At 47.6% G+C, this 26,556-nt stretch overlaps 1 protein-coding gene across 3 annotated transcripts in view; it reads right to left on the bottom strand.

Annotated features, from left to right (window-relative positions):
* SCARA5 (scavenger receptor class A member 5) overlaps positions 1-26,556 on the bottom strand; it is a 96,951-nt gene that overhangs the window by 62,049 nt on the left and 8,346 nt on the right. For all 3 annotated transcript variants that reach the window (XM_081135675.1, XM_081135676.1, XM_081135677.1), the window contains exon 3: positions 3,895-4,023. In XM_081135675.1, the coding sequence (XP_080991801.1) occupies positions 3,895-4,023 (129 nt within the window). The remainder of the gene's footprint in view (positions 1-3,894; positions 4,024-26,556) is intronic.

The raw sequence follows: 26,556 nt of genomic DNA, 5'->3' as shown, positions 1-26,556 counted from the left end.
AGCAGCCCGAATGGACTAAAACACCCGGGTTTGTTCCATTGCCCTGTACCCGCTAAATACTCATGCGTAAGTGAAGTACTTACTAAGGATGATGGTGACATCTGACTGCTGCTGTTAAGAAACAACTAAATTAAGTAATGAGAGGAGCCCATATCTCACCAGGGAATTCTCCCTGGTCGAAGTCTGTGGTCTACATTGGTGTAATACTTCAGCTGCCCACCAAATTAGACCCCCAGATGTTTGCATTTCCCTTTTCTGATGTTTCAATTTCAACATGGGAATTCAATTTCCTCAATGACAAGAAAGGCGAGGAAGAGGCGGTTCCTGATTACCACCCTTTGTCATCACAGAGGGGTCCCAGAATAGTCATGGGTAAGATTGAACCTCCTCCCACCCTTGAACTCCATCAGAGAACATCTTCCCGAAAGTGCTAGACTGAGGACCTCCTAACCACATGATCATTCAATCTCAGTTCCCTTGTTCATTAAGTTAGGCCCCATAGTCTATGCTGTCCAAAGATGAATCTGGAACAGAACAAGAATATAAACCCAGGTAATAAACAAAATGGGTTGAAGAGATAGAAAGGAGGGACTGGCACAACCGCCTTGGGTGATGGACAGCTGTGGTTATAGACACCAGTGACGATGTGGAAATGTCAGAGCAAAGATCCCAAGAGGATGCTGGTCAGGAATGAACAGTTAGATGGTGGGTAGAAAGCCCAATTGTTGAAATAGTTTGTGCGACGGTTGGACTTAACCTTCTGACAGGGGAAGCTAGGATGATGCATAAGCACAAGGTACAGTATTTGCCTTTTATTTTGAATCCTTGGATACAGAGGTGAATTGAGAAAAATCCATGCCAGGTTTTATAGAGTAATATTTTTGTGTAATTAGATTATGATTTTGTAATATTGAAAAATAGTAAGAGCAAGCATTTGTACTGCAATCAGATGCTACTGATCAGATATTTAGACATGGCACTGGGTTGCAGGGAATAATTTTGTCATCCAGTTGTAAGATGCATGAGCTTTTTATTGACGAGGAGGTTTTGAAGTCTAAGAGTGGTTCAAACAGAACTCCTGTCTCAGTCAGCTAGGGCTGCTAAAACAAAATGCCACAGACCAGGTGGCTCAGACAACAAACATTTATTTGTCACAATGGAGGCTAAGAAGTCTAAGATCAAGGTGTGGGGAGATTTGAGGGCACTCTTCTTGGCTTGCAGATGGCTCTTTCTCACTGTACCCTCACTTGGTGGAGATCTCGCTCTCTCCTCTCTCTCTCATCTCTCTTATAAGGGCACTAATCCCATCATTAGGCCCCATCTTCATAACCTAATTATTTCCCAAAGACCCCACCTCCAAATGCCATCACTCTGGAGGTTAGGGCTTCAATATATAAATGGGGAGGGGGCAACACAATTCAGCCCATAGCACATCCTGTGCAAGGTGACCTCAGCAGGACACTGGAGAGCATGTCCTGCCCAAGACAGGGAAAGAGCCACAGCAGGACATTTACTGAAGGCCAGGCAAGCTCTGGCTTACTCTGAACCATGGATCTCCCCTTCATACTGGAAGCCTCACTGGAGGTCTTCAATCAGGGTGATATGAGAAAACTTCCTTTCTACCTAAAGTCAGGCAAGGCCTCCTTGAAAAAGCCCAGACTTTTCCACTGCATTCCTAGGTCCCCTCCTTCAGGGAGAGTCAGCTGGCGTCTATATTCTTTCATTGGCTACCCTCACCTAATCCTCCCCAGAGGCCATGATTTTCCAGACAAGAACCTGGGCAGGTGACAGTGGCTATGCCACAGAGCCAAGAGATAAAGTATGATTTTTTTTTATAGATAAGTTCTAATACAACCCAAATTTTTATTCCACACAGGCAGTCTGGCACCCAGGAACTTCAGGTTCAAAGGTGACAGTGATCAAAATCCTCCTCTAGTTTCCACATCGACCAACAAAGTGCGGCAATGTTTTCATTAGGTTGATAAATGTTCCTCCCTCCTTTCTGAAACTTCCAGGATATCATCATAAATCCCATTCAAACTCCAAGCCAGGAGAAAAGTTTTCCTTCCAGCACTACTTGTTAGAAACTCTCCTCCATTTCAAATGGAAATCTATTCATAAAATCCACCGTTTGTCTATTTCTACCCTTGGAGGCCACAGAGAATATATGTCATTTCAACATGGCAGCTCTTGAGGCACCAGAAGAGAACTTTCATCCCTCTGTGAGGCTTCTCCTTCCAAGAATGGCACCCTTCCAGCCCTCCGGGCCTCCAGAGACCTGCCCCTGGGTCCCCACCAGCCTGACTCTCTCCTCTAGACCAACTTCTGTCACGGAAAAGTTCCCATTCCCCAGATAAGTTGTGATACCATAGCCTAGTTTTCCTGCTGGGCTAACCACTTTCCAAAAATTATGGAAATTTGTTATAGTTGTTGCTGCTAAGCCCACAAAACCCAAATCCCAATCTCTCACTGAACAGCCCAAGAGCATATTCAAATCATCCTCTGGCTGGACGTCATCCCTGGAATGAATCACAAGTTTCCCTCATTATTGCTGTTGGCTGGCCCCCAAGTTAATGATTGGTGGGACAGACACCACCCCTAATGATGCCCTTTGCCCTGAGTGTGGGCAAAGGCAGCACTGAACATCCCATCACAGAGCCCAGGTGACTGCTTTGACTTGACTGAAAGTGAGACCAGATCAGGGAGGTCCTAAGCATCTGCCTCAGGATTGCTAGTGAAGGGTCATCTGTAAGGGCTTAACCTCCAGATTCCTTCACTAGAGTTAACTCAAGGACCCTGCCCTCAGCACTCCAAGCTCCCTCTGCCTGGCCAGCAGCCTTCCTCTGACCAATCCCCCACATGCCACACCCACACTTCTGCTGTGTGTGCCTCCTCCAGATTACCACAGCTCATGTGTCAACATACAGTCCCCATCATAGTCCCCATTGCAGGACTCTATCTATATGTCCCTGCCTCATCCCTTAGACTGGGAGTTCCTTAGAGGAAACCCCTGGGTCTTATTTAACTGTGTCTCTCATCCTAGCATGGAACCTGGCACAAAGTAGGCACTCGTGTAGGACAAGTGAGGTTGAAATAAACTGACCCGTTGGCTTACTTTGTCAAGCATTACCTACCTCCACTGAGAAAGGCAGGCACTGAGTGTCCCTCCTTTTGGGTGGGAGTCAGGAGAGACCACCACAGCCTCTATCCCTTCACTATCTCCATCATGGTGGGATGATCTGTGGGCTGCTCATAGCATGGGGTCCTCCATCTGATCCCTTCCTATGCCTATGCTCTGCTCCTTCCTGACTAGAGAATGTGCCCCAAACTCCAGCCTATCACCACCAGCCTGTCCTGCAGACAGAAACTGGGGAGAAGAGCCCGACTGAATTGGGGCAAACCCACCCTACCCCCAGTAATAGCAAAAGGGCAGCAGGCTGACCATGACCCTGATTAGGCTCAGCAACAAAGACTCTCATGACTATTTTCATCACACCCCAGGACAAGAGGTCCAGCCCGCTCTGTGTGAACCACAGTACAGAGCTCCAGGGAGGCCCAGTAGAAAGCACTGTGTCACACAACAATTCAAGCAAAGTCAGAAGACACTCAGAGCAACCAGGGCTCTGTTCCCGGACTCAGATTTCCCAAACTCACATAGCCCCTGACAACGAGTCATCCCAAATGAAACAGGCAATGCTGCTAAGAGTGGTGCCTGGGGGGCAAGAGCAGACTGCCTCTCCTCCTTCACAGTTGCCATGGCAAGAAGGGCAGCGTTCGGGCTCACGACTGTGAGACTAAAGAGCGGAGGCTCCAGCTCCAGTTCCTATCTGCTCTCACTTCCGACGTAGCTCCTCCCACACCTTTCAAGGCCAGGACAGAAAAGGGTGCTCCTACCTGCTAAGATGAAGATGCCCACAAGGATCAGGAAGACCAGCAGGTAGAGCCCGAGGACGGCATGCTTCAGGGCCGACAGGGAGCCCAGCTGGGTGCAGCAGCCGCCTGTCCTTCGTTTGTGGCATGGACCTAAACAACAAGGGTAAGAAGAGGAGGGAAAGGAAAGGCACACTTGAAAACCTCATAAGCTTTTTCTCTCCTTGGTCCCATCTCTCCCTGGTGCATGCACATGTCCATATGGAGCAAGCCACTCATACATCTGCAATACAGCTGTAACAATGAGATCTTCAGAACCATGACAAGCTTTTCAGCTTCGAGCTCTCCTCCCACTCTCTGCACTCTTTTATAAAATTTTATTATTTTCTTATTACAGTTTACATTCAGTATTATTTTGTATTATTTTCACGTGTACAGCATAGTGGTCAGACAATCATATACTTCACAAAGTGCTCCCCCCATATTTCCAGCACCCACCTGGCACCCTACATAGTTACTAACAATATTATTGACTATATTGGCTATGCTGTACTTTACATCCCTGTGACTATTTTGTAACTACCAATTTGTACTTCTGAATTCCTTTACCTTTTTCATACAGCTCCCCAACCCCCGCCCCTCCCCCCCCTCCCCCCCAGGCGACCATCAGTCTGTTCTCTGTAGCTATGAGTCTGTTTCAATTTGGTTTGTTCCCCTTTTTTGCTCTCTAGATTCCACATATAAGTGAAATCATATGGCCACCCTCTGTGCTCTCGAACAAGCCAGATAGGCAGGTCCACTGCTCACGTGCCCACACAAACCCACCCTCCTGGAGCCAGTCCAAGCACCAGAGAAAGCTCAAATAGGCTAGAATATGCGTCTTTTATAAAACATCATTGTCCCACGTGATCTGGAGACGATGGAGAGAATGTAAAACAGGAGTTGCAAACTCCAACTTCCACAGTGGCCGGGAAGGGATGGAAATGAGCCAAGTGGGCCAGGTGGGCCTGGGGAACCCAACAGTGCATGCCCGGCCTGGAAGAGGTTATGGTGTAGGAATGAGGGCTGGCTGTTGCCAGATTTTCAAGACAAGCCAGAAGTAATTTAGAGAAATCTCCCTGTTTTTAAGTGTTAACAGCTAATTTAAAACAACAACAAACAAGACAAAAAGCAAAGAACACTGGGGAGTATAAACCAAACACATTAACATGCTGGATCTGACCACTGGTTTGCAACCTTGGGTTTAGATTTACAGGAAAACATAGTAACTTCATTCTGTGAAACTACACAAGGCTCACCAGAGTCTGGTCCAAATGGAACAGCAAAATATCAGCATTCTACTGGGTCTTATGAGTAGTTTAGCCCAACCCCTTAGGTGAGGATAGAGGATGTTGTGTTAGTGGCAAACTGTAGGTGAGATCCAGGTGCTCTGACTTCTGGTCACCTTTCAGGGGGACTTCTCCTTCTCTGAGAGCCATGCAGTCACTAACCTTCACCTCCTATGTCAACTGACTGTGAAAAGGAAGGGATGCTCACCCACCTTGGTCCCCAGCAGGGCAGGTAAGAACCACTGGAAGGTGTTTTTTGAAATATACATGCCCTTATTACGCTCATCCTCAAAGTTAGCACCTGGAGTGTGTTGTGCCTATAGGACAGTGGGGAGCAGAGAAAAGTTGACAATAACATGTTGAAATACCTGATACTCAGAAAATGTTTTTAAAGATGGTGTGATGTTTACAATTCCTTGGTATCTCTGGGTTTACAAGGGAGGTCTTGCAGGGCTGCTTATTACCTCTCAGGTATCACTAGCACCTCTGTGGCCTTCAGGAGGTTTGGTGACCATGAGAGAAATGGTGGTGATTACGTTGGGTCCCTGGCTCCCCAGAGGTATTGTCAGGTGAGGAACATTTTCCCACTCATTTACCCCATTTTATCGAAAACACTGCTGTTAAAAGAGCTAAGTAGAAAACTTAGCTCTTTTAACATGACATTTCCATAAAACACTGGATATAATTTGAAGCAAGTTGTCAAGAAAAACGAATTCTCGTCAACTTTTAAATATTAGCAATTTTTGAAGCGTTAACCTGATTTTCCACTAAGACTCTCACAGAGTACAACTTTCTAACTCGCCCTACATCTTTGCCAGAATTTTTCACCCCTTTCCACACATTAGGATCTATAACCTGTTTCATTCCTAAATATGTAGGCTTGTATCATTTCATCTTTTTTTTTCTTTCTTTCTTTCTTGTGAGAGTTGCTGGCTGTCTGGTTGGAACATATTAAAGTCTACTTCCTTTGAGAGTCAGAATGGTGGGCATAGCATTGCCTGTTATACAAATATGAGTTATGATCATGATGGTTGTTCCAGCTCTCCTGCACTAGGCCCAGCTTCCTCTTTCGATGACGATGAGAATGATGGCAGAGCAACTGCTGGGATGGGTCAGGAGATACCCGTGCTTAAACGCTATTATTCATATATTTATCCCAACCAACCTGGGCTTCTCTGTTTATCGGCTTTCTTTGACCCTCTTCTTCCTTTTTTTTAAAAAAAATATGTTTTTATTGATTTGAGAGAGAGAGGAAGGGAGAGGGAGAGAGAGATAGAAAAATTGATGAGAGAGCAACATCAATCAGCTGCCTCCTACTGGGGATTGAGCCTGCAGCCTGAGCATGTGCCCTAACCAGGAATTGGACCAGTGAAGTCTTGGTCCATGGGTCGATGCTCAACCACCAAGCCATGCCGCCGGGGGACCCTCTTCTTATTTCCTTTGGAGATCTAATTAAGTTAAACTATATTCTGTTCACTGTTCTAGTTCCAGTAGAACCTTGTTTCTCTGGCTCACTATAACATGAAAGCATTCTCTCTCTCTCAAAAAAAGTTGATGTGTTTTCTTGCATGGAACATTTTTATTGAGGCACAAGGTACTAGAATTTGCCTGAACTTGAGGCAGTCAGTTTAGTAAATTGAATGTTAAAGGTTAAGGGTTAAGTGCAAACAATATACAGTCACAGCTTGACTACATCACAATTTATAAAGCGCCAGATTAGTGCTAATTTTCATTCAACTTGAACTTTTTCACCTTGTGGAGGAAAACAAAAACGTAAGGCCCTCTTTGTTCCTCTAGAAATGAAGACATTTTCCTAAACTCGTCACAAAGTCAAGGACTATTTTTTTTCTTTAATCCTACTAATTAGAACACCATCCTTTTATGTAACGTCTGTACTGATTTTCAATCTTGGCAGAACGCGAAGAGGAAAATCACACAGCCCACAGTACACTAACTGGAATCTCCCTTTGCCCTCTGTCTGTGCATTGCTAGTTCACTGTAAGAGTGGGGCGCACCGCAGCGGTACAGCTCTATTTTATTCTCGTCAAAGAAGTGCTTCCCTTCCCCTCTACTGAGGCTGCAATTTAATAGAAAGCACCCTTTGGTGATAGGTCCCTTTCTTGCCTAACACACACACACACACATACACACACACACACACACACACACGACTTAGACCTTCCTCTGAGAGAGCTTAGTTCTTTTAGCAAGACTCGATTACTTTGTACATTAAACAAAATCTATTTTAAATAAAACATAATAAGGGTTTCAAATAGATATTTTCCACGGATCATTAGACAAGCAAAACATGAAGGGTCTGGCAAGGTGGCTACAGAATATGACTGTAAGGGAAAGAAGACAATTTAAGGGAAAGACAAGTTACTAAGTCTGTCCAAAACACATTTATTGACTTTTTAATTTAATATGGCAGCAGCATGTTAGCTGGGTAAACCATTCAAATTATTTAAGCTGAGTGGAAGATTAAAAACACTCCAAAATGATACAGTCAGTAAAGCCAGGGCACAAAGCATGTTCACTTATTTGTTTAAAAAAAAAAAAAGTAAAAGAAATGAGCCATCAAGCCTTAAATGCGTATTGCTAAGTAAAAGAAGTCAATCGGAAAAGGCTAAATACTGGCTGAGTCCAACTATATGACATTCTGGAAAAGGCAAAACTATGAAGACAGTAAGATAGAGGCTGTCGGGGACTGGGAGTGGGGAGGGACAACCGGGGAGCACAGAGGACGTTGAGTACAGTGAAACGATTCCGTATGGCGCTCTAATAACGCACACATGTCCTTATACATTTGCCCAGCCCCACAGAATGTACAACACAGTGAGTGAATCCTCATGTAAACTATGGTCTTTGGATGATAATGCCGTGTCAATGTAGGTCCATAAATTGTGACAAATACACCACTGTGTTGAAAGATGCTGATAGTGGGGGAGGCTGTGGAGGGGGACACTGGGTATATGGGAACTTTCTGCACTTTCCACTAATTTTGATGTAAACCTGAAACTGCTTTAAAAATAAAGTTTATTTTTTAAAAAGTAGAGGTTTTGGCCTACGGATTGTTTGGGTAATACTTTAACAAGCGTTTATTGAACACCCACCACCTATTGCCCTACAGTGGAAGGCAGCCTTCAAGGGCCCTGGATGGTCCCAGACCTCTCGTGTAGTCTCCTTCTGCATAGCATCAGGATTGGTTTGTGTGACCAATGGACTGTGGCAGAAGTGATGGTGTGTCACTTCTGAGATTAGACAGAAGACACTGTAACTTCCTTTTGCTCACTCTTTCTCTTTCTTGGAACAATTATTTGGAGGGAAGCCAGCTGCTATGTTATGAATGCTCTGCGGAGAGGCTATATGATAAGGAACTGAGGCCTTCAGCCAACAGCCATGTGAGTGAGCCTGGAAGCAGATGCTCCAGCCAAATGAAGTCTTCAGATGACTCCACCCTGTCTGAGATCTTGACAGCAGTCTCATGAGAGATGCTGAGCCAGAATTACCTAGCTAAGCTGCTCCCAGTTTCCTGTCAGATTGTATTATACATAAATATATTTCTGAGCAAAATTTTGATGTGAAAAAATAAAAATCTTGGCTTTCCTTGCACACCCATGGCTTCCTCAAAAACTGGGTAAGACAATAAGTTTTTGTTGTTTTAAACTGCTTGGTTTGGGGCTAATTTGTTATGTGGCAATTAACAACAAATGCATTTATGTTAGACATTAGGAAATGCAAAAATAACAAGCCACATGCAGGAGAGATTTTGTCAGCATTGTTCACTTGCAGATTCCCAGAGCCTAGACCAGTGTCTGACACATAGTAGGCACTCAGAAAATATTTGATGAACAAGAAATTAAAATATGACTACTGCTCTTCAGACACTCACAGCCGAGGGGAAGAAGACGTGCAAACAGGTAACTATTAGACAGGTGTGAGTGACATATATATTTAAGAGAGGTATGGTACAAGACAAGTGTCGCATTGCAGAGGCAGTGATTCATTCTGTGTTGGGAGGTGGTCCCAGAACCTGCACAGAGGAGGCCACAGCACAGCAGGCCTTTGAAGGATAGATCTTTTGAGATGGGCTGAAATCCATTATCTCTCCTCTCCAGCTTTATCATCTGATTTACAGCTATATATTGAAAAACTGTGACTTTAAGAAGAAAACTGTCTTTCTCCATGTGGGAAGCTGGAGAAAATACCAGACAAAGCTGTTAGTTATTAAAGATAGTTGTTTGTAGATATGGCCACACACAAGACCAGATCAAGAGAGAAAATGGCATAAAAAGACAAAACAGAAACAAAAACAAAACTCTTCCAAGACGTAAGAGAATCAAGGGAAACTTGATTCTATCTTGCAGTGGCCTCCAGAAATGAGGGTGGCATCTCAGAAGATCAGAAAGCCAAGAGAAGAGGGCTCTAAAGGCCTGGAGAGGGTAAAACTAGTGGCTCCAAGCGAGTAAATGGAAACTAAAAAAAGCAAAGCAAAGTGACGTGCAGAACAAGTCCCCAGTGCCAGGCAGGGAGATGTTGTTTATCTCAGCATGGAGCGCATGCTTCCTGATGGGCTGGAAGCTGTCAGATAGATGGCGTTCCCACCTCTGGGCACCCATCTGCATCTGGCCTGTGCAATTTTACCATAGCTGCGTATCCCCGGGCTATTATTTTCTTTGTCACTCCACGTTTTTAAAACTTGAATTTATTTGAGAAGGAAATTTAATAGTGTCATCATAAGTGGAAACTTAGTTATCACACATTAAAATAAATACCTCACCACTAAAATAACAAATTTGCACCCATGCATCACTTCACATCCTCTTGAGTACCACTGGATTGTGTGTAGTGAGAAACATTGGAGGAACACCGACTTTAGTAAAAGTAATGAAATCACAGCTCAATGACAAATGGCAAGAAAAAAGTTGATGTACTCCAAGGAGATTTTATTTATAGAGAAACAAAACCAAACTTTTTAGATGTTCAAGATTTAGAATATGCTAGAAGGTAGAACATTAAGGATTAAGTCCCACTGAACAAACCGTGTCAGAACCTTGCACACACCTTGCACACACCTTGTTACCTAGCAGTAACTTCATTAGTCACAACTCTCTATTTACATCTCCGGCCGCCCCACGCGTCTAAAAGGTCCTCTGGGGCAGTGTGTGTCTCACTGATCTCTCTCACCCCATCAACCAGCACACAGCAGAACCGCAATAATGTTCTTTGCAAGAACAAAGACATGTGTAAGGCATTTATTTTTGCTGCAAAGATCATCTCTTACATTCGTCTTACGCAAATAGTTGACACATTTTTGTTGGCTGTAAAACCATGCTTTTGTGCAAAATTTTGGTCTGAAAAAAATAAACAAAATCTTGGCTTTGCTCGCTCACCCATGACTTCAGATTGCCACTTAGTGCCCAAATAGGTAAACTGTGGGAGCAAGTCATTGGGACTGAATCGACACTTGAATCCTGGCTGGGAAGCATAATCACACGCTGGAACTTCTTTGACATCTTGAGGCCTGAGCCCCACCCCTGGACGTTCTGATTTTGATCCAATGATGCAATCACACTTCTATGGCACAGAGGTACACAGCTCTGGAACAAGGCATGTGTCATATCAAAAGAGAATGTGAAGACACATTCTTGGAAAAGCAATGAAAAGTCTTGCTATTATCAGAGTTTGGTTTATTTTTTTAAATTTTTATTTCTTTTTAATAGGACACGTTCAAAATGGAGTTATCTCAAACTATTTTATTATTCCCAGAGGCTAAAATTGCAAAGAGTTCCTGTTAATTATGGGAACAAGATTGCTCCCTAAAGAGCTTTTGCTAAAATGTTGTCTGCAGAGGGTGGGGAGGTGCTTGGGAGCAAGGATTTAAGGTCAGAAAAGGAAAGTTTATATGAAAACCACTCAGTCCCAGACAGTTGAGCTGAGGATGAGTCAGGAGAAGTTCCCCCTACCCCACCAATGTCAATGCCACACTAAGGTGGGAGCCTCAGAAACTGGGTCCCAGTTTCCCTAACACTCCCACAGGGGGACTAGCATGGATTTGGGGCTCTGTGGAGGTAGATTCAAAGCCTGCCTCTGTCATATACGAACTGGGAGACCATGAGCTATCCCCTTCATTAATTTAGCCTTCCTTGACAAACTAATTTTTCAATTTCTTAATCTCTTTGAATTTATTTTCTTCTCATTAAAAAAAACAACAACACCTCACAAATTATATCTGAGTATTTACTTATTTCCAAAGAACCCGGGTCTATACAAGATAAAAAAAACCCAGGACGCAGTGATTCAATTGTCACCTAATTGAGTTTTACCAAGGACAAACAGTCGTTTTCTTTTTGTTCTCTTTGATCCCACAGCTGGTAAACAGCAGGTGGAGATACGGTTTTATTTCTGGAAGGGACCACAGAGCTCATCCCATCCCCGGATCCTAACCACTGGAGGCTGACTTCATTATCCTCACGCTGGTTACTCACCACTCACACTGTCCATTGAAATAGACCCAAATAACCTCTGTCTTTGAAGCTGCCGTCCCTTTCTGGTTTTAATGGGGACCTCTGTTTACTTTCTCTCAATAAGGGAAGAGGGGGGTGCGAGGCAGGGACACTGCAGAGGACAGCCACCCACACGCAGTTTCATCGACCGAGCGTGGGAGGGTCCAGAACCGCCCGCTGGGGCGCAGCAACCGCCAGCCACCTCTGCCTTGTTGGATCACGTACCCGAGTCTTCCAGGCAGACGGCCCGATAAGGGTGCAGGACAAGGGAGGTGACAGTCTTTTCTGCAAGAACAAATGAGTCTGAACCTTCTACGTCCAGTTCTAAAAAAGGGGTGCGGGTGGAACAAGGGATGGCCAGAGCTCATTCATTTTAGATGTTATGATGACCTAGAACAGTTTCTCCTAGCACTTCTAGAGATATCTTGTAATTTTGTAACTTCCCTGCAATATTTGTTATCAAGGGCTTGCCTGTTTATTTTCCGCAGGAGGAGAGGGGGAGGAGGAAGGGACTCTGGGTGTTGTGCAGATCATGTTGAGGCTGAGGTTGAAGGATGGTGACAAAGCCAGGCGGGAGGGGAGAGGAGGGCAGCCAAGGTGAGCTGGCCCATCCCTGCCACCTAGCAGGGACGGAGAACCAGGGAGTCCCCAGGAAGAAGTGGGTCCTGGAGCTGGCAGAAGATGCCCATACTTGCCCAATACGGGCAGTGCATGAATTGGAAGAAATGCTGTGTCAATGCAGAGAGACTCAAGTGGCAGCAGGCTAAGGGTTCTGCCTAAATTAAGGCCAAAAGACCCTTCTCCTCAGAGTGGCCCTGGATGCCTCTGAAAAAAATTCCCAATTCCTCTCCTGGCTCCTTGTCAGAGGAAATAAATCATCTAATGACGTGTTTGCAGTGTGGCAGCCAGGGCTCAGCTATTTCCATTTTTATATCCTACTCTTTCCAAGCTGCTAGTGCCACCTCCCTGCCATGTCCTGGTTTGATAAATTGGTCCATCCTCAGGGCAGGAACTTCTACCACTGAGTTGGAAGGGCCATCGGGGTATCTGGTTTTGAAGACAGGCAGTCTAAGATCTCAACCCCTGCCACCTGCATGGGAATGAGCTGGAAGTGTCCCTGAAGCCTCCAGGCTCAGAAGCCTCCAGCTCAGTGGCCTCTGCACAGAAAGCAGAGCAGACTGAGCCACAGAAGGTATTTCAGTGGATCTGAGTGAAGATGATGGACCTCTGTCACCTGGTAAGGCCTGGAACCAACAGTTATCATGTATGGAGCTTTGTTGAAAAATTGTGGCAATGATGATATAGCTAATAATGTGAATAGAATTGCACCCATAAACCAAGAAAAATACAGATTTGTTGAGGGTCACCTCCCAGAGGGTAGGGCCTGTGATTCATCTCTGGATCCCACAGGTCCTGGCATGTAGCAGGTGCTCAATTAACATCTGTTGGCTGTTTGTAGGTAAATGAGACTAATAACTAAACACAGATTTACTGGGCACTCCAAGCCAATGTTTAGGCTTCTGTTAACCACTTTTTCTGGTTTCTATTTGATGCTTCAACACCTTAGGGCCTTGCTGCCTCTGGGGAGACTGCCCCTGCCAGGCTGGCCAGATCACAAAGGACCTTATCTTCAACAAGCCGTTCATATGAAAAACTATCAATCCAGAGTCCTCACAACCCCACTGCCTCCTTCACCACAGGGCCACCAGGTATCAGAACTGGGGACAGCCCCTGTGCCCAGAGCACCCTGAAATAATCCAAACTAGCCAATGCCAAGCCTGTTTACCCTGCCTCACCTGTTCCTTCCCAAGGAAACCACAGTGAAAACTCTTGCCTATGGTTTCCCCTCACTCCCTCTGCCTCTGTGAGTAAGAAACTATCTTTTTAATGGCAGCCTTGCAGGAAGGAAGAGATGCGAGGTCTGGAGAAGGGATGCTGGTGTGATAATGGGAAAGGAGGGGAAGAAATGTCACAGGAGAGTTTTCATTCACCCAGCAACCGATTCTTGAGCAAGATGTAGTGGTTATCAGTGCTGACTTCCAAACTCCATCTCTATGCCCAGGCAGGGCAGCCAAGAAAAGGGCAGCTCCCTCTCCCTCTCCCTCAGGCACCCAGTCCCAAGACCAGTGATGCTGCTTAAGGGTCACCCAGAGGAGAACCCATGGCTGTTGCTTTATCTCTGCTTTATCACGATAAGGAACTGCAGCCAGGGAGCAAGGGGTGGGAAGCATCCTCCTCTTAACCACAGTTTACCTTTGTATCCAGGTGCTATTCCATTTCTAGGTTTCCTGTGGCGATGGAATTTTGCCAAATACAGGCTCATTGTCTCCTAAAATTTAGGCCCTAAATAAGACTTTGCAACTTTGAAAACTTATCTAGGAATAGAGTAGCAAGAGCAACCATTTTTATATTTCCGATCACAAACAGAACAGCCTTACTAGGGGGGCCATTGGCAGAAGGGGGGAGGGGCACACCCAGCAAGCCAAGGGTCCCTGAGGCTGCCCCCCTTGTGCCCATGAAGCAGGCAGGCTCTTCTCAGCTCCACCCACTGGCAAAACAGCCCCTTCTTACCTTTAGTCTGTAAACACCCTTCAGGTGCCGATCCCCAATATACACCTAGAGGTTTAAGGCAACTCCCCTGGACACCCTGGAAATGTTTAGAATACTTATGACATTACACTTCCATTCCTGCAGTTGGAAGAATACCCTGAGGTCCTAATGGCACTGGAGAACAAAGATGCTGGCATAAAACTCCCCAGGGAGGGGACAACATCAAGCACATCTTTACTCCAGGACAAACTATGAGATCATTTTCAAACAGAGACACTTTTAAGAGTGAATAGCGCTCTGTTAAGCAACAATCGGAGAGCAGGCATAAACCTGCAAACTGGGAGGTGTGGCTTCCACTGGGGAAGAGTGTCCTCAGTTTCCCCCTGTCCTCATTAGTCTTCTTCAATCTGCCGCTCCTGATCTGATTGCTATCATCTACCCCCTTTGAGTTTCCTGTTTTCCTAGTCCCTCCTCCATCAGTTAGATTCCCTGTGCTCCCCAAGGAGACCTGTGGATGATCGAAGCTCTAACCTTCTGTGAGGTGTCAAGAGAGGAGGCAAGAGGTCAGCCCCTTCCCTGCAGCCTCCAAGAGGAGTAATCTATTTATTTTATTATAGTGTAGTTGGAATACAATATCGTATTAGTTTCAGGTGTACAACATAGTGATTTTACATTTATAGGCCTTACAAGGTGATCACCACGATAAGTTGAGTAACCATCATAACAGGACTGTCTAAAGACAAACCTTTTTCTGCCTGCTATGAACACCTTGGGTTATTGAGATTTGAACTGAATCTCAAGCCAGGCTGCAGGAAGTGAGGTGGCACCAAGGAGCCGGCAAGCTTTGGGACTCTGTGCTATCATGGGCCCCCTCAGCTCTGTGGCTGGGCCTTCCTGTTAACTAGCAGTCAGGTCTTCGGGGCGGGGGACCAGGCCAGTCCTACCTGGCTGGGCCCGTTCTTCATCGCTGTGTTCCTAGGGCTGACCTCTGCATGTGGACTTAGACTTCAGGCCAGAGCCCCAAGAGGTGGTAGGGGCAGGGTCACCAGGAGGGTAGACCATGTCTCTGACCTGAAGTCCGTCTTGAGGTTAGTGTTGCCTGCTTCTCCCAGCAGCCATTTAAGACCTTGCCATTGAGCTCCTATCCAAACCTATTTGTCTTTCTATCTATTTCCTGCCAGAGGCACTTCTTGAGAATAATTCATTCTGTCTGCCCCCTGCGTTTTAGCCATTTATTCCCACCCACAGCTGCACCCTAGCTTTATCATCAGCCAGACTGTCTCCACCCCTGAAAGCCTAAACTCCAAGAATCCACTCTCATAGCCCCTCATGGTCACCAGGGACTCCAGGGCCTTGCTCCGAGGAGCAGCCACGAGCTGGACGGAGGGGGTGAGGTGTGAGGAGCAGGCAGGTGTGGCTTTGAATTCAGGCTCTGCCTCTGACTAGCCAGGTGACCTTGGTCAATTTACTTCACCTAAGACTTCCTCTTCTCATGGACAAACTGGGGACAATAATATATGATGAGGTTTAACGGAAAAATTTTATTGAAGCGCTGAGCACAGTGCCTGCTGTGCCGCTGGCTCAATCAAGGGGAGCCGTGTATTATCATTTCTGTTATAATCACTTCTAAAGGACCCAGCCACCCCTCCCACCACCTCTGCTGGCCTCCTTGCCTCACAAAAACCAAAGTGAATCCCAGAGCTCCTGGTGCTTATGACAACCCCCTCCCCTACCCCCGGGCCCGCATATCACTGTCTGGAGGGAGTGGGGGTCCGTAGGACTTTGTGTGCTCTTGGCAAGACCCCTATCACAAACTCAGCTCCACCATCAGTTTCTGCCCCAGAATCAGCCTGAGCAACCCACTGAGAGTCCTCAGTCCTGGCTTACATCAGGCCCACAGAAGCCCCAGGATTCCCCATCACCCACCCTAAACCCCAAACAGCCTCATATACCCCTTTGACCCCCATCTCCCTTTCCAACTGCTGAAACCTTCCCACAGTGACCCCTGGACCTCCCAGTCAGCCTTCCGCAAAATGCCTGATTTCTTCAACCTCCCCCCCACCCACGAAACATTTCTTTTACTTTCTTGTTCTCACTGAAACCTGCTCCTTTGTCTTCCCAAGTGTGGATTTCTGGCTCTCCTGCTCATACCAGCAGCCTAAGGGTGCAGAAGGTGTTTTACTTTGCTACTTCTTGCTACTTTCAGAACTTTCCCTCTCTCTCCTCCCTAAAACTCCCCAGCTTGGGGGTCTCACATCACAAAACTGTACATTTCTCCTCCTTTCTAAGGGACACCTGCCCCCCCCCCCCCACTGTAGCTTTCAGTTTCCAGTTCTAAGTCCTTCTGACCTCCTCTCCTGACTTTATCTCCAGCAGGGCACGCTTGAAATGAGTCCAAAAATGGGATGGGCTCCAAATGCAAAATACACACTGGATTTTGAAGGCTCAGCATGAGAAAAAATATATATAAATACCTCCCTTATTTTTTATAGTGATTACCTATCAAAAGGATAATATTTTGGATATATTAGATTAAATAAAATGTATGACTGTCTTTAAATTTGTTTCATCTGTGCCTGTTTACCTTTTCACGTGGCTGCTAGAAAACTGCACAAGGGGCTCACATTACATTTCTATTGGCTTTACCAATAATCAGGACTCTTTCTTAACCCCGATTTCAAAGTCTCATGGTATAGCCACCTCTCCTGCTGCACTCCCTCAAGAACTCCGACTCTGGCACTGCCTGACCTCACCAGGGCCAAACCATGGGTCCTGCTGCCTTCCCTCCATCTCTCCCCCTCACATCCTTCCTTCCCTTCTAATCCTATGTACATTTTTTGTTGTTGTTTTTAACCTTCACCTGGGTTGCCTCCCGTACATGCCCCAAACAGGGATTGAACCAGAAATCTACGTATGTGCCCTGACCAGGAGTCGAACCTTCAACCTTTTGGCATACGGGATGACACTCCAACCAACCGAGCCACCGGCCAAGGCCCGATATACATTCTATAATATAAGTTATTCACTCTCTACACCCACTCTCCACTCCCTTGCCCCTCTCTGGCTTCCTCATACTCCTGTGGCAACACTCTAACCCTGGTTAGATTCAACTCTGCCACTCTGCACTCCCATCACGTAGCTGAGCTCAGCTGGAGAAAGGAAAAAACGCACCGCCATGCTGATCGGCCTGACTTTAAGCTCATGACCACTAAACCCAAGTGGGCCCAGTAGGCTGTCCAGCGGGCTTGCTACCTGTTCCCAGTCCATCCACACACTCATCTCCCAGAGGCTTGTCCCAAACCTCCTCTTTGTGCTTCACTCTCAGTTTCCTATTTGACTGAAGTCACAGAAGCAACAAGGAAATAGCTTCCTTAAGTTCCCACCACAATGGAACCATTGACCTGCGTCCAGGGCCTCACACTTTGCCTTCCCTTTTATCACTGTAGTCGAACTGTTTGTGCTCTTGGCTGAGCCAACACCCCAACTGCACAGCAGATTCCTTCTTCTCCTAATTCAGGGACCTAACTCCAGCAATTCTGCTTGGCCAACGTTTCCTTCCATATGGAATCACTCCATCAGCATAAACCATACTGCTAGTTCTTCCATCTTAAAAAATAAAACAGCCCAGCCAGTGTGGCTCAGTGGTTGAGCATTGACCTATGAACCAAGAGATTCCCCGGTTGGATTCCGGTCAGGGTACATGCCCAGGTTGTGGGCTAGATCCCCTTAGGGGGTGTGCAGGAGGCAGCCGATTGATGTCGCTCTCTCACTGATGTTTCTATTTCTCTATCCCTCTCCCTTTCTCGCTCTGTAAAATCAATAAAATATATATATTTAAAAAATCTCTCTGTCCTTCCTTCCTCCTCCATGTTTATCCTCTTGTACAAAATTTCTCAAAAGAATTGCAGGTACACTCTGCATCCAATTCCTCTCCTCACATTCACTCCTGAACCCACTCCAATCAGCCTCCTCCCACCCAAATTCACTGAAACTGCTCTTGCCAGGTTTTATGGGCTGAACTGTGCCCCACCCCCAAATCCCTATGTTGAAGCCCTAACCCCCGGGACCTCAGAATGTGACTAGAATTGGAGATGGGGCATTTAAAAGGATGATTAAGTTAAAATGAGTGGGCTCTGATCTACTTTGATGGGTGCCCTTATAAGAAGAGGAAATTTGGACACAGAGAGACACCAGGGGCACGTGTGCACAGAGAAAAGACCATATGAAGATATAGCAAGAAGGCAGCCATCTGCAAGCCAGGGAGAGAGGCCTCAGAAGAAACCAACCCTGATGACACATTGATGTTGAACTTCCAGCCTCCAGAACTATGAGAAAATAATGTCTGTTGTTGAAGCCACACAGTCTGTGTGGTATTTTGTTACACAGCCTGAGCTGACTAATATACCAGGTCACCACTGACCTCCAATGGCTGGGTCCGATGGCCAGTGCTCACTGCTCTTCCAGCTTGCCCTTCCAGCAGCGCTGGCACAGCTGGTCACCCCTTCCTCCTAATATACTCCCAGAGCTCACCACTCTTGCTTTTTCTTGCACTGGTCGCTCCCTCTGAGGCTCCTTTACTGCTCCTCCTTATCTCCTAACCTTTCACACCTCTCGGCATGGCATTAGCCAGAGCTCTTTCCCTGGTTCTTTTCTTGTTTTCACACACCCCACCAACCTGTAGGCTCTCATCTAAAAGTATATGACCAGAACTGGGTCCCCTCTCACCTCTTCCACTTCTGCTGAGGCACCAGCATTTCTCACCTGGATTATCCTACCTAGACTCAGCCCCATATCCTCTCCTCCAGTCCACTGATTCTTTTTCCAACCTCACAGCCTTAAAATCAGAGTCCGCATTCAAGGCACAAGGGTCCTCTCCCTCTCTTTTAAGTCAGATTTAACCCACTGCACTCTGGCTTCTCTCCACCCACTCCACAGACATGGCTCTGCAGAGGTCACTGGTGACTTTCCTCCCAGAAAATCCAACGTCCTGCTGCAGCCAGAGTAACCATTCCAAAATGCAAATGGGACTGTGTCCTTTCACTGCCTTGAAACCATTTGCTGCCTGCCCCTTGCCTCCAGAACCCGGATGCCTATGGATGGTACAGGAGACCTTCCACGACATGGCTTTAGCTTCATGTAACTAAGAGTATGAGCTGTAGAGTCAGGGAATCTGACTCCAATTGCTATAGATTGAATGTTCCTGTCCCACCAAATTCATATGTTGAAACCGAACACCCAGTGTGAAGGTATTAGGAGGTGGGGCCTCTGTGGAGTGATTAGGTCATGAGGGTGGAGCCCTCATGAATGGGATTAGTCCCTTTATAAAAGAGATCCCAGAGAGCTCCCTCTCCACTTCCACTATGTGAGCACACAGTGAGAAGACAGCTTTCTATAAAGCTGAACACGGGCTCTCACCAGACACCAAATCTTCTGGCACCTTGATCTTGGGCTTCCCAGCCTCCAGAACTGTGAGAAATAAATGTCTGTTGTTTATCAGCCACCCAGTCTACGGTATTGTTACAACAGCCTGAATGGACTGAGACACCAACCCTTCCTAACGCTGTGATCTTGGGCAAGTTACCAGGTCTCTGTGCCTTGGTTTCTTCATATGTCACTTGGGTATAAAAATGAGACTCATCTCACTGGGTTGATGTGAGGATCAAATGAGCTCATACTTGTAAAATGTTTAAAACAGTGCCTGGCCTAGGAGCTCGGTAAGTGAGTGTTTACTACTCCCACCACTATCCTTCCCCAGCCTGAGCGCTCCTTCCCTTGGCTTGGAAAATTTTCCCCTGCCCTTTCTAACAGGCATGCTACAGCCTGCCCTTTGATATTTTGTTCCCATGTCTATCCCTGCAGGAGGCCTTCCTTCCTCCCCAAGGCAGACTGAGGAGTCCTTTCCCCTCTAGCTGCACTTGGCTTGTACTTACATCAGAGTATTAATCAAATTATAATGCAATGTCTGTTCACATGCCTGTGTCTTCAGGGGACTTTAAGCCCCTTGAGGGCAGGAACCATGACCTTTTATTCTGCATGCACCAGCAGCACGGTAAAGCCCTGTAATCTTTGGGTAAATGAAGTCACAGTTTCCTTTGATTTGTCTTAAGCTATGTTTCTAAGCCTTCCTTCATCCTGGTGGACAAGAATATGTTGTCATTCCACAAGCAAAGACACAGTGCTAGGTGTTGAGGACATGAGATGAACCCAAGGGTGGACAGTGTTTGCTCTTAAGGACTTAGAGTCCACAGGGGACTCAGGTCCACAAGCTGCAACCTAAATGTGAATAGACAGCTGACAAGGGCCAGGGAGGCTGCACCAGAGGCCTGGGGAAGAGACAGAGAGAAGCCAGGGCTTTCAGACTCAAGGGGCATCAGTCATGCTGCTTATCATCTGACACCAGGAATGAACAAATCTAGGAAGGAGGTGAGAGCGGAGCTAACTGTCCTAGAGACAAAAAACAGAATGTGGAGGAGCTAGACCGCCATGGGTGTGCCCAGGGTAGAGCCAGACCGAGGGCTGCGGCGATACTCATGCTAAGATCTCACATTTATGGGTGCTTGGTACATACCAGGCACTGTGGGAAGGACTTAATGTAGAATAACTGGTGCAGCCCTTGCAGCAACCCCTTGTCAAGGGCTGTGAGAGACCTATTACAGAGGAGGGGAAGCGGAGGCTGAGAACTTGCTCGGGGGCTCGCAGTGAGAGTGCAAGCAGCAGAGCCAGAGTCAGAGCCCAGCCTGCCTGGCTCTGAAACCTGGGTTTTTTTGCCATTGTGCAATGCCATCCCCACCACAGAGAGGGCGAGACTGTTCAAGATGTTAATATTAAGTTTGGACACAGGTACCTGGGGCGAGTGAGGCTGTATGTGGTCTGCACCAACCATGTGGTCCAAATCCTGAATGTGCTTCACGCTGGACCACCTGTGGGTCAGCTTTGTGTTTGGACCAACCTTAAGCTGGTCAGCAGTGGGGAGGGCAGGAGGAGAGGGGGACAGGCCAGCAGGAGTGATGGTGGCATGGCAGAGGGCGGGCCTTGTCTCATGTCCCCTTGCGGTCCTGGGGGGCACGTGGCCAGTGCAGGGTGCCTGGGAAGCTCCTTTCTTATTGAAAGACAAAGACGGAAAATTGAAGGAATGAATGAGCAAGGGAACAAAGGGCAGGAGCCAGATGAGCAAGGTCCTTGGGTGGGGAGAAGTGGGTGAAACTGAAGAATAATCAGGACCTGACTCGGCACCTCTCCACTCAGGGTATCTCCTGAAGCCCTTTCCCCACTATGGTCCCGCTGTCACTGAGTCCTCCTCTCAGCCCACCCAGGGTGTACCAGGCCAGCAGCATCGCCCCCAGAGCCACCCGCACAGCCCCCACCCCCCGGAGTGATGCCACACAGGACATGCATAGTTTCACAATGAGGGCTTGGGGAGGGGAAAAGGCTCCTGTTACCCCATCAATGTGGGAAGGAGCCCTGGGGGTGTCTGGGCTCCTCTTTCTTCCCTGTCCCCTACGCAAGACACCAGCCTCCACCTGGGGACAATAAAACACATCCCTCAACCCTTCTGGTAGCAACCTCAGGAAGGCATCTGGGAGCCAACTGCTCTAATTGGGGCAGGGGTGTGGGAATGGCCAGCCTCGTGCACCCCACAGAACCGGGAACACTCGGGACCCAGAATACCCCTTAAAAAAAAATCCCTTAAAGATTCTACTATTTGAGAAATTGGACTAAAAGTACTTGCTCGGTTTCCTTGAGTATCTAAGGCTTCACAAGGAAGTCCATTAACTGAAACAGTATTTTCTTTCTTTTCTTTTTTGAAAATATGTTTTTATTGATTTTAGAGAGGAAGGGAGAGGGAGAGAGAAAGAGAATCGAACTGGTGACCCTTGAGTGCATGGGATGACGCTCAACCATCTGAGCCACACTGGCCGGGGCTGAAACACTGCTTTCTTGAACAGAAGGTAAGAACCAGCCCTAAAATGCTACCTAGGCCAGGGGTCCCTGAGAAGTGGCGCGGGTGTTTCCCAGGAGACCCTGGGTGGCAGCAGCTGCTCATGACCTCGTCTCTCTCTCTCCTTCCTCCCCTTGTTCCCAAGGTTGGCAGGGACTCCCCAAAGGTCAGGGAGCTGAAATTCATGTGTATTGAGGTCGACTGGGCACGAGGTGCTTTACATGGGTTATGTCACCTGATTTCCCCACTGCTTCCGGGAAGTGAGTAACAATATTCCCATTTTGCAGATGGGGACACTGAAGATTAGAGGGTCAGGGGAACCGATGGCCCACTCAAACTAGGAAACTTCCCAGGATTTAGCAAAGGGAGCGGTCAGAGTGCAAGATGCCCACACGGGCTGGAGTAGTGTCCTTGGGCTGTAACCACTCCTGGCCCCCAGAGTCAAGCAGGGGGCAGTTACTGGAACCAGGGTGGAGAAAGCCATTGTGGAGAAGGGTGGCTTATAAGGAGCTATAACCTTGGGTGGAAGGACGCAGAAGCCTAAGGTGACTCCATAGAGCAGGAGCTGGGCGAATGAATGCCTCAACTCCCCTTCTTCCATCCTCTCTTCTCCCTTCAGGGAAGCTCCCCAACTGCCAACCCCGGCAAGGCAGCGAGCGAGGTGGGTGGTGGTGAGTAGGAATGGAGGGGCAAGCAGAGGAGACCCTGCCCTGAGTCCAAGGCCACACAGCCAGTATGGTCTATGGATTCGGCCCAGACCTGTCAAACTTCAAAGTCCAGGCTGCTGTCACCTCCCCAGCTGTTCCCCATCTTGTGGTAGGACCGTCCTGTGGGCAAGAGAGACCCAGGACCCACCCCCAGTGGCCACACATTCATCCAGCAGCACTTTGCTCTCTGCTCTGGTTTAGCAGGGACAGAACCTAGGAGCACCTTGGTGCTGCATGAGTTAATATCTCTGCTCCTCTCCTGCTTCAGAGCCCAGTTCTCCAACCTGTAGAGGGCGGTGACCTTCCATGAGGCCCCAGGAGACCCTCCCAGGAAATCCACTCCTGCCCTTGGGCAGCTGCCCAGCAGCCCTCAGCTCCACCAGATGAACTGGGAAGATTTGATTGATGAGAAAGTAGATGAGGGGGTTCCCCTAGGAGAATAATTTAATTTTATAGGGAAGGAACACCGGAATGGGGAGCTTGGGCCCTAAACTCAGCAAGCAGGCATCCAGGCCAGCTAGGAACATGTGTAACTCATTACCTCGGAGAACCTCCATTTGTGGCCGGTGGATGATGCTATAGTGTGGTGGAGGGTCTGAGGCTGCGGGGTGAGCTGACTGCAATATTTTTCTGACACTAACACCTCCCTCTGACCCTCAGAAAGGGCCAGACCCAGCCAAACACAACCCCCGCCCAGGCCTCCGCCTCCTCTGCCTCCTGGCGCCAGACTGGAGAGGCCAACAGCTGTACAGGCGAGAAAAGAAGGGACCGGGGAAGGTGAGAGAGGACAGGGAGGAAGGGGGAGAGGAGAGAGGAAGGGGGAGAGGGTGAGCAGGCCCAGCTGGCCCTTGTTTGGGTTTCTGTTCCAAGAGAGGTGTAAGTGGGCACCGAGGTCAGAGGAGGCTTGGCTAAAGGACCTTGGAGGTCGGATTCTGCAGTTACTCCTTCCATGTTAGTCCAGCAAAGCAGGTGGAACCAATGCTATTGCCAGGTGTAGTCATGGAGGTGAGGAGGTCCCTGCCCTTCCCATCGGCTGGGGCTCCAATCAGGATTCTGAAAGCTGAGACACAAGGAAGGGGGTGGTCCTGAGAGGTGCCCCATCCAAGGGGTACAGGCAAAGGAGAGGTGATGTCACAGAGTGGGGTGTGGGAGTGGTGCAAGGCAGTTTCTCATGGAGGGGACAGAGGAACCAAGGCAGTTAACAGTCCTCACCTTCCCTTCTCACCTGGTAATTGGAAAGAAGGGGAGGGATAAAGGCAAGGCGGGAGGAGAAAAGGCAAGAAAAGAAAGGAGAGCAGAAGAGAGGGGTGGGGAAGTCGTCAGCACATGGCCTGTGAAATAACATGTTTACCCCCTGACCTCTTTAAAGGCCCACCTGCATTAAAGTCCAAGTCACACCCCAATATCTGGGCTGCGTTTTTGCAACTTTGCTTGGCCAGATCCCAGTATCCCCAGGGTCAAGAGAAGGCACCACCTCTCCTCCCCATCTCCCTACCTTCAAAAGAAAAAACCTGGAAAGGACTTGGAGCCCCTGTGAGGCATACCAGACGGTACTGTTTTAATTTACTCAAGGTCCACTAATGGCTTGGGTCTCCCTCCCTCCCCACCTCTGCCCTCTGTCTTCTTTCCTATCAACTTACACCTCCGCTTCCTGCCAGCCCCACCCTTCCTTTCCTCTCCTGTTATACTCTGCAGAGCTGAGGATCAAGGAAAAGCAAAATTCTGGGGAAACATATCGAATCTGGCTAGAATCTCCCCAAGTCAGAGCTCATAATTTTCCTCTTCAAAATGAAAGGGAAGGAAAAAAATCAAACCAGAAACCCACGAGCTTTTAGATAGCTGGCTGCACCTCAACATTCTAGTCTTTTTGTGTTCCTTGTGCCCCCACCCCCCAATCTCACACCTGGCATCCAAGAATGAAGAATGGGGGAGATGCAGATGATTCTGAAACCAGATTTAGAATACATTTGTTTTGCCATTTCTCGATTTCAAGGACCCCTGTGTTCATTCATTCATTCATTCATTCATTCAACAAATACTTAGTGAGCACTTACTACCTGTCAGGCTGGGAGACATCAGTGAACAAGAGAGATGCTGCCCTTTCCCTGTCTGTTCCTCCCATGAGAAACAGACAGTGAATAATAAACATAATAAGAAAATTATATATGTAATTTTAGAAAGACATAGAACTATGGGAAAAAGCAAAAAGAGAAGCTGGGAAAAGGGGGTCAGGAGTGCAGGGGAGGCAGGAAGGCCTACTGGGGAAGGTGAAATTTGAGCAAAGACCGAAAGGAGGTGAGGGAGGGAGTTGAGCCAGTAGGAAGAGAAATCTTCTGGGGAGCAGAGCCCCCAGGGAGCATGCCAATAGGTTCAACATGAAAACCAGCTTCCTCAGCCAGGTCAGTGCCTGGGTTTTTTGCTCCCATTGAAGTGGAAGCCTTTGCCTGGCTTTGCTTAGGGTAGCGTCATGCCCTCTGAAGGCAAGGATGGTTTGGTTTCTCTTTGGAACATCCTTGCATAGGTTTTAAAAGGACCACACCCTGAATGCAATGACCAAATCTGTTACTATATACAAAACTTTAGAACTGAACAGGACTTCAGAGACACCCCCTCTGCCCCCATTTGGCAGATAGAAACACTGAGGCCCAGAGATGAGATGCACCCTGGTCAGGCCACAAGCTCTGGGAGGGGTGAGTCAACCTTGATCCCACACCTTCCAACCTCTACTGTCCATATTTTAAGGGGTGCTAGGCCTCAGGTGAGGCCCAAGGATACTTGCACTGATCAGATCTCCCCATGGCTGGGGGACCTAGAAAGCACAGTGTCTGGGGTTACTGTTACCTTCTGGTCTCAATAATCTTTTTTTTAAAAATTAGGGGTTCAGAAAAAGGGAGAGTAAGATAAGGTAAGAGGAAAAGGATGTGATGGCCCAGTGGCTCCTCCCACCCCGGCTTCTCACCCTGGAGGCCCCTCACCCTGCCCTTCCCATACTGGCATCCAAGCTGGACCTGGTGGCCCTTTAGTCACCCCCACTGTGCTGGATCCCAGTTCTCTCTTGCTAAACCAGGCCTCCCCACTGATGGGCTGGTGGGAAGAGGGCTGGAGCAAGGATACAATAGCCAGCTTGGCCTTTGCTGATGTGCTGGTGGGACGTGCTAAGCCCTGGCCAGTGACCAAGTGCCCCAGAGTCCTTCCCCTCTTCCCAGGTGGCATTAACTTGACAGAAACAGTGGCCTGGCTTAGGGCAGCTCAGCTGGTCATACCTTTATCTGCCCACCTCTTCTCTTACAAAATTGTATTCAGTTTTTAAGGCCTTTTCCAGAAAGGTGCCTCCCTGCTTGACTTCAATAATCACACATATTTTGCCTACTTTATATAGTGGGTCCCCATGCCAGTCCCTTCTACTGGGATCATAAGCCTTTTGAGGGCAAGAATGGTTTGATTTCTCTTTGGAATATCCCTGGCACCTAACCAATAACCTGACACATTATAGGTTCTCAAAATGTTTGTTAACTGGGATCCAGAGGAAGAGATGTAATGTTGGGCAGTTTACTAGGGCAGCATGAGGAGGTGTATTGGTCACAAGCCCAAATTTACCTTTATCCTCTCCCTGCTGAGACTGTCCTCAATCCCTGCCTTTCTAAGCCACCCAGCTT

This window comes from Miniopterus schreibersii (genome assembly GCF_964146895.1).
Source record: "Miniopterus schreibersii genome assembly, chromosome: 4".
NCBI classification, from domain to species: domain Eukaryota; kingdom Metazoa; phylum Chordata; class Mammalia; order Chiroptera; family Miniopteridae; genus Miniopterus; species Miniopterus schreibersii.
This window is presented reverse-complemented; position numbering and strand designations above follow the sequence as displayed.